This window comes from Oculina patagonica, chromosome 11, assembly GCF_052425735.1.
Source record: "Oculina patagonica isolate OP01 chromosome 11, crgOcupat, whole genome shotgun sequence".
NCBI lineage: Eukaryota > Metazoa > Cnidaria > Anthozoa > Scleractinia > Oculinidae > Oculina > Oculina patagonica.
In genome coordinates this window covers 9,950,968-9,961,286 of record NC_135768.1, presented here as the reverse complement: position 1 = coordinate 9,961,286, position 10,319 = coordinate 9,950,968, and the positions used below count along the sequence as shown (strand labels likewise).

General features: G+C 36.6%; 1 protein-coding gene across 1 annotated transcript; it reads right to left on the bottom strand.

Moving 5' to 3' along the window:
• Positions 1–3,636: 3,636 nt before the first annotated feature.
• On the bottom strand, positions 3,637–9,731 carry LOC144630825 (uncharacterized). The gene is made up of 5 exons (XM_078489186.1): positions 9,701–9,731; positions 9,276–9,432; positions 5,928–5,973; positions 3,859–3,923; positions 3,637–3,649 (listed from the first exon to the last, which is right to left on the bottom strand). The coding sequence occupies exons 1-5, from the start codon at positions 9,729–9,731 to the stop codon at positions 3,637–3,639; spliced, it is 312 nt and encodes a 103-aa protein (XP_078345312.1).
• Between the last annotated feature and the right edge of the window lie 588 nt (positions 9,732–10,319).

Below are 10,319 nucleotides of genomic sequence, written 5' to 3'. Positions count from 1 at the left end.
CTACTCAAATTCATTTAATTTTGTTCCGATCAATTTATATTTGCGTGACTTCTGTTTTAGCTGTCTACCTTTGAATAAAGAAGAAAAGGAGAATTGGTAAACAAAACATCAGCGTTCTGTTTTTGTTCGAGCTGATTCAATTACGTTTTAGTGATATTTTGGCTGTTGTATTGCTCTTCAGAAAGTTGAATTAACTGAGAGTATTGCAGATGACATCTTTTTAAAATTATTTACCATTGTAAAAAATAGTGTACAGAAAAGAGAAGATTTTTTGCTTCCAAGTTTCTATATGTGTTCGGACAGTATCCAGTATTTGGAATGAAATTTAATAAGGTCTTGGAAATTAACGTTCCACTTAAATAATGTCGCAGAAATAAACGCTCGCAAAAATTAACGCGACCTAAATTAACGCGAATTTTGAGAATTCGCGTTAATTTCATAAGGTAAGCACGGAGGTCGTAATGCCTTTGGACTAACACGTATATATCTTTGAAATATTATTATATAGAAATGCGATATTTTGTATGTTAGTGCAAGAAGTCATTTCTGGTCAGTTTTCCGCGTGCCCAATTGAAACGCAATTAAGGCGCGATCTTGTTGGTGTTTAATTTCAGTGTTTTGAAACAGGGCAGCTGAAAATTGCGCACTTAAGACACCCCTCTGTAACAGACCCAATGGAACCCGACCCATTTTTTAGTCTCCCCAGTACCCAGCGAATATTTTGATTTTACCTGGCTATTTTTATGCTTCCCCAGTGAATGTGCGGTGTGAATTTTACATACCCAGCATAATTTTGCAAACAATCAAAAAAAATAATAAAAATAATAATAATACAACAACGGCTACTGCAAAAGTCGAAATCCGAAACATTTCATTTTTATGAGCATTTGTTAATGCCAAAAAGACCTTCCAGTCGGTTAACCAATTCCGGTCAAGGGAACCCAGGAAATGGCATTTTAGAGAGTCCAATTTGAAAAATTTCCCGGGGGAGCATGCCCCCGGAACCCCCTTCGCGGCTCACGCCCATTAGTTAAACCTTTAAATCCGGTACTTTAAAGAATTTAAAATGTTATCGAAAACCCTAACTGCTGATCCGAAAAAAATGTCACTTTTAGTAAAACACAGCATGTATGGCGACATGATAATCTGATAAGTAGCCTGGGTGAGACACAGTGTGACCCCCCCCCCCCCCCCCCTCCCCATTTGAAAAAACCTTGCTACGCCTCTGCACTCATACGACTCAACAGATTTTTCTTTGCTTGTCATCTTGGCAAGAGATGAAGTTGTGGAAAGAATGTTGAAATTAAGGCGTATCTAATGCAGTAACTAAGACAGTTCCTTCAGTTTAGCCACTATAAAGCAGCCACTTTTGGGAAGGGGATAATGTAAAAACAATAAAAAACCCCTCATTTTTGACAACTGGCCCTTTTTTTTCGAATACACCTATTAAAAGACCCAGCCGAAGATAAGCTGACCCAGTGCGAAATTGGCCAACCCAGTGACGTTTTCTCCAAAAACCCGGTGAGGATAAAGACTCCACTGGGTCGGTTACAGAGGTGTGTCTAAAGCAGTTCGCACGTCAATAACGTGCACTTAAATTGGGCTCCTTTCCTTGTTGTTGTTGTTGTTGTTCCTCCTTGTTGTTGTTGTTGTTGTCCTTTCTACTGATGGATTTCGATTCATCACTGATGTTTTTCGCAAAAGAACTTCTTTACAGACTTCGAATATATGAACGTTTTTGTTTCAATGAATTGATAATTGGACCACACGTCGTGCAGTTCAGGATTTAATCTAAACAACAATATTTTTTGTTTCTGACTGGTTCTCCTACTGCTTATTTGTTGCGATCACGTGGGCGACCAATTACATGTGTCCAACTTGAACTCTTTCAAATTAATGTACCTACGCCATACAGACGACAATTACATGCACTCAGTTGGGTTGTTTTTGCTGTTGATCTACTGTTGGTGAAACTTAATGAATATCAAACGCATTTGTTTGTTTTTCTTACTAAATTAATACCCGCATTTCGTAATAAAAAATAAAACTGAGCGGAGTACATACAACAAAAATTCATACTGGATAACATAAATTATGACGTCAAACTCGCAAAGACTTCTGGTAGTAGTAGTAAAGCGTGGGACTTTAGCGCAAAAAAAGCAAAAACCGTAATATAAGCAGTAGCAAGAGCAGTAGCAGTAGCAGCAGCAACAGCGGTGGTGGCAGCAGCAGCAGCAGCAGTAGCCGTAGCAGTAGCAGCAGCAGCAGCAGCAGCAGCAGTAGCAGTGGCAGTAGCAGCAGCAGCAGTGGCAGTAGCAGTAGCGGTAGCAGTAGCAGTAGCAGTAGCAGTAGCAGTAGTAGTAGCAGTAGCAGTAGCAGTAGTAGTAGCAGTAGCAGTAGCAGTAGTAGTAGCAGTAGCAGCAACAACAGCAGTAGCAGTAGCAGTAGTAGTGGTAGTGGTAGTGGTAGTGGTAGTGGTAGTGGTAGTGGTAGTGGTAGTGGTAGTGGTAGTGGTAGTGGTAGTGGTAGTGGTAGTGGTAGTGGTAGTGGTAGTAGTAGTAGTAGTAGTAGTAGTAGTGGCAGTGGCAGTGGCAGTGGCAGTAGCAGTAGCAGTCTGTCTTTCAAACGTTTATCTCTCCCGAGTTTCACATAATTTCGCATGCGCAAATAATTTATTCCGCTACTCTGTAAAAGGTCCTAAAAAAATTGTTCGAGTTTTTTGACTGACGAGCGTGCACGTGATTTTTTTTGTGAAACAGCGACTGACGGTTTACCAAAACGATTTTATTTATAAAGAATGATGAGGAGAAAAGTGCATGAAATAAACAAAATATACTTCTTTTGCAGCGTTGATCATGTAAAACTGAAAAATACAACAAACCAGCGCCTCGTGGGAATTCGCATTCTATTTTTTCTTAAAAAAAATTATTCAACTTTTAGAACTTTGGATCCGTTTCGATTGATCAAAAGATAGGAAAAGTCGACTTTGATTGTAACTTTTCACTTGCAAGAGACTTCTGAAGGGAAACATGTCAAAGCGTACGAGACAGGCGCGCGGTTATTACGCATCGTTATTCGAGGCACGCGACAAAAGCAGGGGGGGAAGAAACGAGGTCTGGGACCGAGTAGCGATGCTCTCACAACTTGCAACGCGATCAATTCACGATGTAGTCAGCGGTTTTTGTACGATGCAACAGGCAATCTGTTCCCGCGAAATGGAAGCTATGGCAATCACGACTACCATGCCGTGGAATAACTTATTATAAAGGGATTCAATTCTCTTAACTAAAAATCTAAAAGCAGTGTTTTCATCCGAAAATTTCGTCATCGTCGTGTAGTTTTAAGAACGCAGAATTTTGTGATACCGTGCTACTTTTCAGTGCTGAAATGCAAATGTTTGTACCACGATTTTCAACTGGCCCACATGGGGATTGTAAATGAGGTAAAACAAAGAACGACCAAGTCAACAAACAACCTCGAAACAATAGAGCAAGAACAATAGCTCCGACCGGCGCGGGAATATTCGTTTTCATTACCATTTCTGTGATGGTTTTATTTCATAACAAACACCACATATTTACACCAAGAACCCTTCCGGAGAAATTTCGCTGCTTTAAAGACAAAACTTAGAAAGCCTTATTTTTCATTACTATAAAAAAAGAATAATCGAACTCTCTCACTGGTCCCATGTTGTTATTGTTTTGGCAAGTTCACAAAGAAAGGAGCTGCTCATGCGCCGTAAAGAGATCCGCTGACTACCGCCCCGATGATTGCTTTGCAAGTTGTGAGAGCATCGCTCAGAATTCATATAAGAGAATGTATGGGAAGTTGCTTCCCCCCCCCCCCCCCTGTTCGTACCTATTTGCAGGTTTGCTAAAAGTCAGAATGACAAACATCACCAGGAGGCTAACAACTACTGCAGGCTGAAAAAAGAAAAAAGAAGAAATATATGAGAAACAAAACAGGGAGCCCGGGCTCACGTTATGACTACTGGGTCAAACTTTATAGGTAAAATTTATATCGAAATAAAGATAATAAAAAGCCAGTAAGTTAGAATTTCACATTGTTTGTTGCCTATGTGACGTTTCTTGACTGTTCTAAGGCATTTAAACCAGAGGACATAAAACTAAGTGAAAGTCAAAAAATAACTTTGAACACAAAATCGGCAACGATAAACAACAAGCACCAAATAGGTAACAGTCAAAATTTAAAATGTTGGCTCGACCAGACTTGACTTAGGGTGCGTTTCTTTGGGAAAATCCAAAATTGGATCATTGATCTCTGATCACACGGATACTTTACTCCCAAAGAAACGAAGAATCCGAAAACGGATTTTTTGCCATGACAACCCCGTAAACACATTTCAACAGAACATAAAAGATCAGCACAAATTTATTTTTCGTCGAATGTATCGTAGCTAAAATAATTTAAGCATACAAAATCTTTTACAAAAACCACCCGTCGAAGTAGATCTTCTTTAGCGTTAAGCACAATGTGGCGAGAAAGCATCTGAAAGCGAAGAATGATTTCGAAATGATCAGTGCAAATTTAACTCGTGACAATTTCAAAAGGATACAACTTCCGTAGGCACACAGTGGCTGTTCTAAAAACCTGTATCCCGTTTAAAATGATACTACATACCTATCTGAAGCTACCGTTTCCTTTTATCGTGAAATATTTTTGTATTTTGATCGAAATAACCGCCTAAAACTTTCCGTATGGCAGTGTTTACAAAGAGCGAACCTGTATTTTCACAGCAAAGACCGCTGGGCCAAGGTACTTTTTTCGAATCCTTTCCCAAAGAAACGCACGGATCATGAATCCTAAAAATCCGGATTCAGATATGATCTGATGTATCCACTCGAAGTGTGGATTCTTCAGATCATTGATCCCAGATTAATCCATTTTCGGATATAGGTAAAGAAACGCAAAATCCGTTTTTGGATCAAGAATCCGGATTTGGATTTTTCCCAAGGAAACGCACCCTTAGTGTCGAGAAAAGGGTCATTCAAAAAGGCTTACATCCAAAAAGCTAGTGAGTATCGATGCATAAGCAGCTTCCATAAGGTGATTTAGGACGATTGGCTTGAAAATCTGAGGGGATTAAAGGCTTTTTGAGCAGATATTCACCAAAATTAAATGTTTGATCGGGTGCTCGTGACCTGACAACAGTTTCGACTTGCTTTGATCTCCGAAATATTTGAGCTATCTAACTGAAAGATTCTTGTATGTATATAGCTCATATGATGCGACAGATACGGGCAAAAATAATTTTAATAACTACAAGGGTTGCAAAACAATCGTTTCCACTTTCAAAAAAATTAAAAGGAACACCCACAATGGGATTTAAGAAAAAATATTGAAAAGACTTTTTCCTTTTTTTGATATTTTACGGTTATTTTAAGGGCCATTACGCTAAAAAAATAATCTAAATTAAATTTATCTGCTCCGATATTTTTTGCGGAATATAACAGTGGTAGAAACTTCAAATAAACGAAATAATTTTATTATCACCTGAATTTTTCCAGCTGTTGTTTTTTGGTCTCCCGAAAATCGTCGCTAGAATTTCCCCCTTCCCAAACGATATTTTTACCTCTTCGAAAACAAAAGCCACTATATTTCCTATGTAACAATCGACGGAATATTACAGGATTTACGAGTAAACAATCACCAAAATTATCAATTTGAATGCGCCCGATAAATTAAAAACAGCTTTGACATGCCATGATCTTGGATCTTTTAGTGCAGATTAGCTGAAAAATATTCTAACTTTCGTATTGAAGATTTTTAGAACTTGTCAAAACAAAACTGATTTATTCCCTCAGCTTAATAGTCGAGTTCTGCCATTTTTGTTAAGGCAATGACAAAAGGGGCTACTAGGTAGGGGGAAAAAGTATAAACCCACGAGCGAAGTTCAAAACACCTACCTTAATTTGGTCTTCACTGACTGCAAGACTGTTCTCAGCAAAACACCTGCAACATAGAAACAGTCCAGTCAATCTAAGCATCGCAAAAGCTTGCAACAGAATTTTCTCAACCTGGTGAATTAAAAAAGGCCTTTTATTAAGAGAACAGGTCAATTTACTTTTTAATGTGCTTTATCATGTTAATCCGATTTATGTACCTATAGCAACCTGAAGCGAACCAAATTTAGAATGATTTTAGATTTTAGCTAGCTAAAGTTACTCGCATGACGGCTCGTGATTTACAAGCTTTTCTCGTGTTCTCCCAACATACCGCGTCGGTTTATTGCGCCGGTAATTTAATCATTTTTGTTTAAACGAAGGTTCGCCGCTGCTATAAAAGCGTTGCACTGCAAAAAGAACTCCAGTCTGAAAAATTGTTTTTAAGTGTTTTTTTGTATTAGCTGTTACGGTATCGTTTCGAAAGAACGAAAGCGGAAAACTGAACGAAAAGAAAGGAGTAGAATCAAAATTTTAGGTTTTAAGCAAAAAACACAACGACAAGCTCACATCAGCAAATTGACCAATACTTACTTGTCGTTTTTGAAAGGGAAAAGAACTTCTTACGTTTTGTCTTCTAAGCATAATTGACTAGGATGGTTCTAACTGAATAAACAAAAGCGAAGGTGGATTTCAAATATCATGGATATTATTTTTAAATGTTATTTTCTTTATTTAAAAACCCTTTATTCTGGTAGAATTTTTTTTGGGTTACGATTTGTTGACAATAAGCAAATTTCTCGATATTTTTTTTAGTTGCAAAACAGAATTATATTCAGTAAAATTCAGAAAAATCAGAAAAAACTTGTGTTTTATTTTAATATAATATGAGCAGTTTTTTCATAATTTCAAAACAAGGCGAGTTTTCTAAACTTGAATCTAAGCCGTGTATTTATTTTATTCTAAAATTAGCAGAATTGCCAAAACTTGAGGCAATAAATTAAACCCTCAAAACTTCTGTTTGTCAACTATGGGAACACGGTGCCTGTGTTTATAAACCTAAATTAACGTTAACCCTTTTAACGAAGGTTTTAAAAACAAGGCGTGTTTTCTTAACTTGATTCTAAGTCGTATATTTATTTTAATTATTTATTATACAATTAGCAGAATTGCCAAAACGTGAGCAATAAATTAAACATTCAAAACTCCTATTTATCAACTCTGATGGGAACAAAGTGCCTGTGTATATAAACCTCAATTAACCCTTTTAACGGCGATTTTGGAAACAAAGCGTGTTTTCTAAACTTGAATCTAAACCATATATTTATTTAGCTATCTGAAAATAAGCAGAATTGTCATAACTTGAGGCAGTAAATTATACTTTTTTCGCTTCTGTTTGTCAACTATGGCATCACAATGCCTGTTTCTTAAATGCTCATTTAACACTTTTAAGAACGATTTTAAAGACAAGGCATGCTTTCTAAACCTGAACCTACACCGTATATTTTTTAGACCAAATACGTTTTATTGTTATATTATAATCAACATGGAATCCGATAGCAACATTGCTAAATAAAGAAAGAGAAAACGTTCTTCAGATATTTATAACGAGACTGTCGTCTGACAAACATACATGTTTGTCAGACCAATTTTAGTTGAGCGTAAACGGAGGTTTGGCCTACAATTTAAAAAAAACTTAGAAAGGATTTTGTATGGGTAATCAAATGGTGACGAGTGAAATTAGGAAATAATTTCACGCGCGTTTTGTCAAAATTCAAAAAATGCAAGTGAAATTATTTTCTAACTTTACGAGTATACCATTTATTTCCATTTTAATATCATAGGTGACAAATTACGTTGCAATCTTAGATGTTTTTGACGGGTACATTGCATCGCGAACTCTGAGCTTTGATAAGTTGAAAGCATACATTTTGCTTAAGTTCGCAAGGGTCTTTAGTCTTTGAATAAAAACGTTCAGAGATTTCTTTTTGCCCTTGACAAAAAGTTTCAAGATTAATCAACTGTCAATTATTTCTCACATTATGACTATAGTTCGTCTTGAATGAACTAAAAACGGCGCTCGTGTAAAACGCTCAAAAATCCGCTCGATGCCATTTATGTAATTGGCTTAAGTCTTGAAGTCGTTTTGACGTTTTGAAATATAAAATATCATCAAAAAATTTAGTACATGTCCAAGGCTGGCTAAGATGAAATTCAAGCGAAAATGTACAAAGTTTAAGCCCTAAAACATCTTTTATTGTCTTGCCGCTAACTACGTTGCCATGGCAATTTTATAATTTCACATGTGAAATTATAAATTAACGTTGAAATTTCGCGCCAAAATTAAGGAGTAATTTGTCACCTGTAAAATTATAGTCATAATTTTGAGCACCGTTTTTGAATCCGCGTCATAGTGCCCCAGTAAGCTGCAGACAACTTATGCTATATTTTTTTATGTATAATGCACGTTAACGAATTTTTTTTATATATTTCTTTTTATACTTTTAAAACAAAAGACAAAAACACACGAGTACAAATTTTGCGTCTAGGAACTCTACATATATTGTCTTGCCTTGAAACTAAAACAAACTGGAGGAGGGGTACTTCCTGAAAATCTAACCACTTCTAAAGCGCTTACCCTATTAATGACCTGACTTAAACAGATGCCTCCTTTCAGATCAGATCATACCCAAGAAATACTTTTGTTTGTCTTTACACTTCAGAAGGACTTAAAATTTTCCGTGTTTATTAAAGCATGCTTTTAAAAAGACGAATAAAAACAACTATTCAAGACAAGAATTGTACGTTATTCATGACCTGAGTGGTACAGATGATACCTTATTTGAGACAAAATGGTCAAAATCTATACCCTTTGGCGCTGCACATACTTAAGTTATTCTTACTAATTTTCGCGCGTACTTAATTTCGCGAAAGTTCGAGAGCCGAATTTCGCGAGTATTAAATTTCGCGATTGCAAGAAAATAGCGTGTATTAAATTTCGCGATTTTGTCAGTGTTTTATGGAGCAGTCGTCTTAGACTAAGAAACTACTGGGAATATACAAAGGTCTGGCTCAATGTAACTACAAGCAGCCTGCAGACGGAAACTTTGTGACTGTGTTAAAGAGGTTTAAGAGCGAAACAGTTTATCAAAGAAAGATTGATAGTCAAAAACAAGACGGAAAGATAATTTCAGAGGTAGATAGTTGCAGTTCCGAACATTTAAAATTTTGGTTCTGTTGACGTATATAATATGGAATCAATTTTCGCGTGTTTATATTTCGCGCAATGATTTCATCGAGCGTATTAGATTTCGCGATTATTTTAAAATCGCAAAAAATTAGTACTCGCAAAAATAAGTAAGAATAAGGTACCTTAATTCAATTGGAAAGTATCCTAACTCTCCCCGGATTCTGTTTGGCAATCTTAATTTAAAAGCATGACGTCGGTGTAAACACGCTTTGATAGCAAAAGACAAAACACACGAAATAACTTGTGTAATCAATTCAGCGATTCCGCCTAATATCGACACTAAACATGCATCCAAGAATACAAGTGACGACAACCCTACTATCGTGGGCCAACTACAATTTTATGATCAGCAATCAGCTAATTCCGTCAAAAGGCAAATAAAAAATTTGAGCGCAGACAATGGTGTCCCAAATGAACCTGTCTTTCGGACTAAGAAAATTGCTGTTTCCGCCCCAACAGAGAAGAAGCCCCCAATTATTGTTAATAATCAATGCTTGAACTATAAATCTGAATGTAATCTGTGCGATGCAAATTATGTTAAGCATACAACCCGACATTTGAACCAAGTAAAAGCCCATTTTGAGTCTGTTTGCGTTGCTTTAAACATAAAAACGGTTAAAATTCAATCTTAAATCACAATCATATGCAGATCTTTAAATCTACTTTGTGTAAGCTCGCAATGAATGGAATATGCTAAACACTTTCGTGTGTAAAATCACTTGCATGTAAAATACAATCTTTTTAAATTTACAATTTACCCTAAAAATATTGCTGAAATTACGAATGACGAGTAAAAATGTAGAGCGATACTGTTAACTAAAATGACTTATAATCTTGAGATTTTTTATTCAACATTTTCTTTCCTAAAGTGCTGTCTCTACGGTTTTCAATCTTTCGCGCGGCCATGAAAAATAAGAGAGCTACACGGATCCTGTTTTCTCGTTTCGCGCGTATGATTTGTAAACACGGGTAATTTGAAGCCTTTGTTTAGTGTTACGCAAACCGAAGTAGTTCCTGGTAAGGGTCTGATCTGAAATGAGGTATCGGTTTTGGTCAGGTCAGAAACAGCGTATAAAAATATCTCAGATTTTAATCTTAAATAGATTTTGGGCTTGAGAAAGCGGGCCGCTTCCTCCAGTTTATGTCTCAAGTTATGTCAATAGGCG

Bases quoted from the DNA above. Each gene is read 5' to 3' on its own strand.
- LOC144630825 (XM_078489186.1), bottom strand. From the start codon at position 9,731: ATGGGCTTTTACTTGGTTCAAATGTCGGGTT. The intron at 9,433-9,700 runs GTATGCTTAACA...ATGCATGTTTAG, and splicing joins CTTGGTTCAAATGTCGGGTT to TGTCGATATTAGGCGGAATC. The intron at 3,924-5,927 runs GTAGGTGTTTTG...TTCTTTTTTCAG, and splicing joins TCAGTGAAGACCAAATTAAG to CCTGCAGTAGTTGTTAGCCT.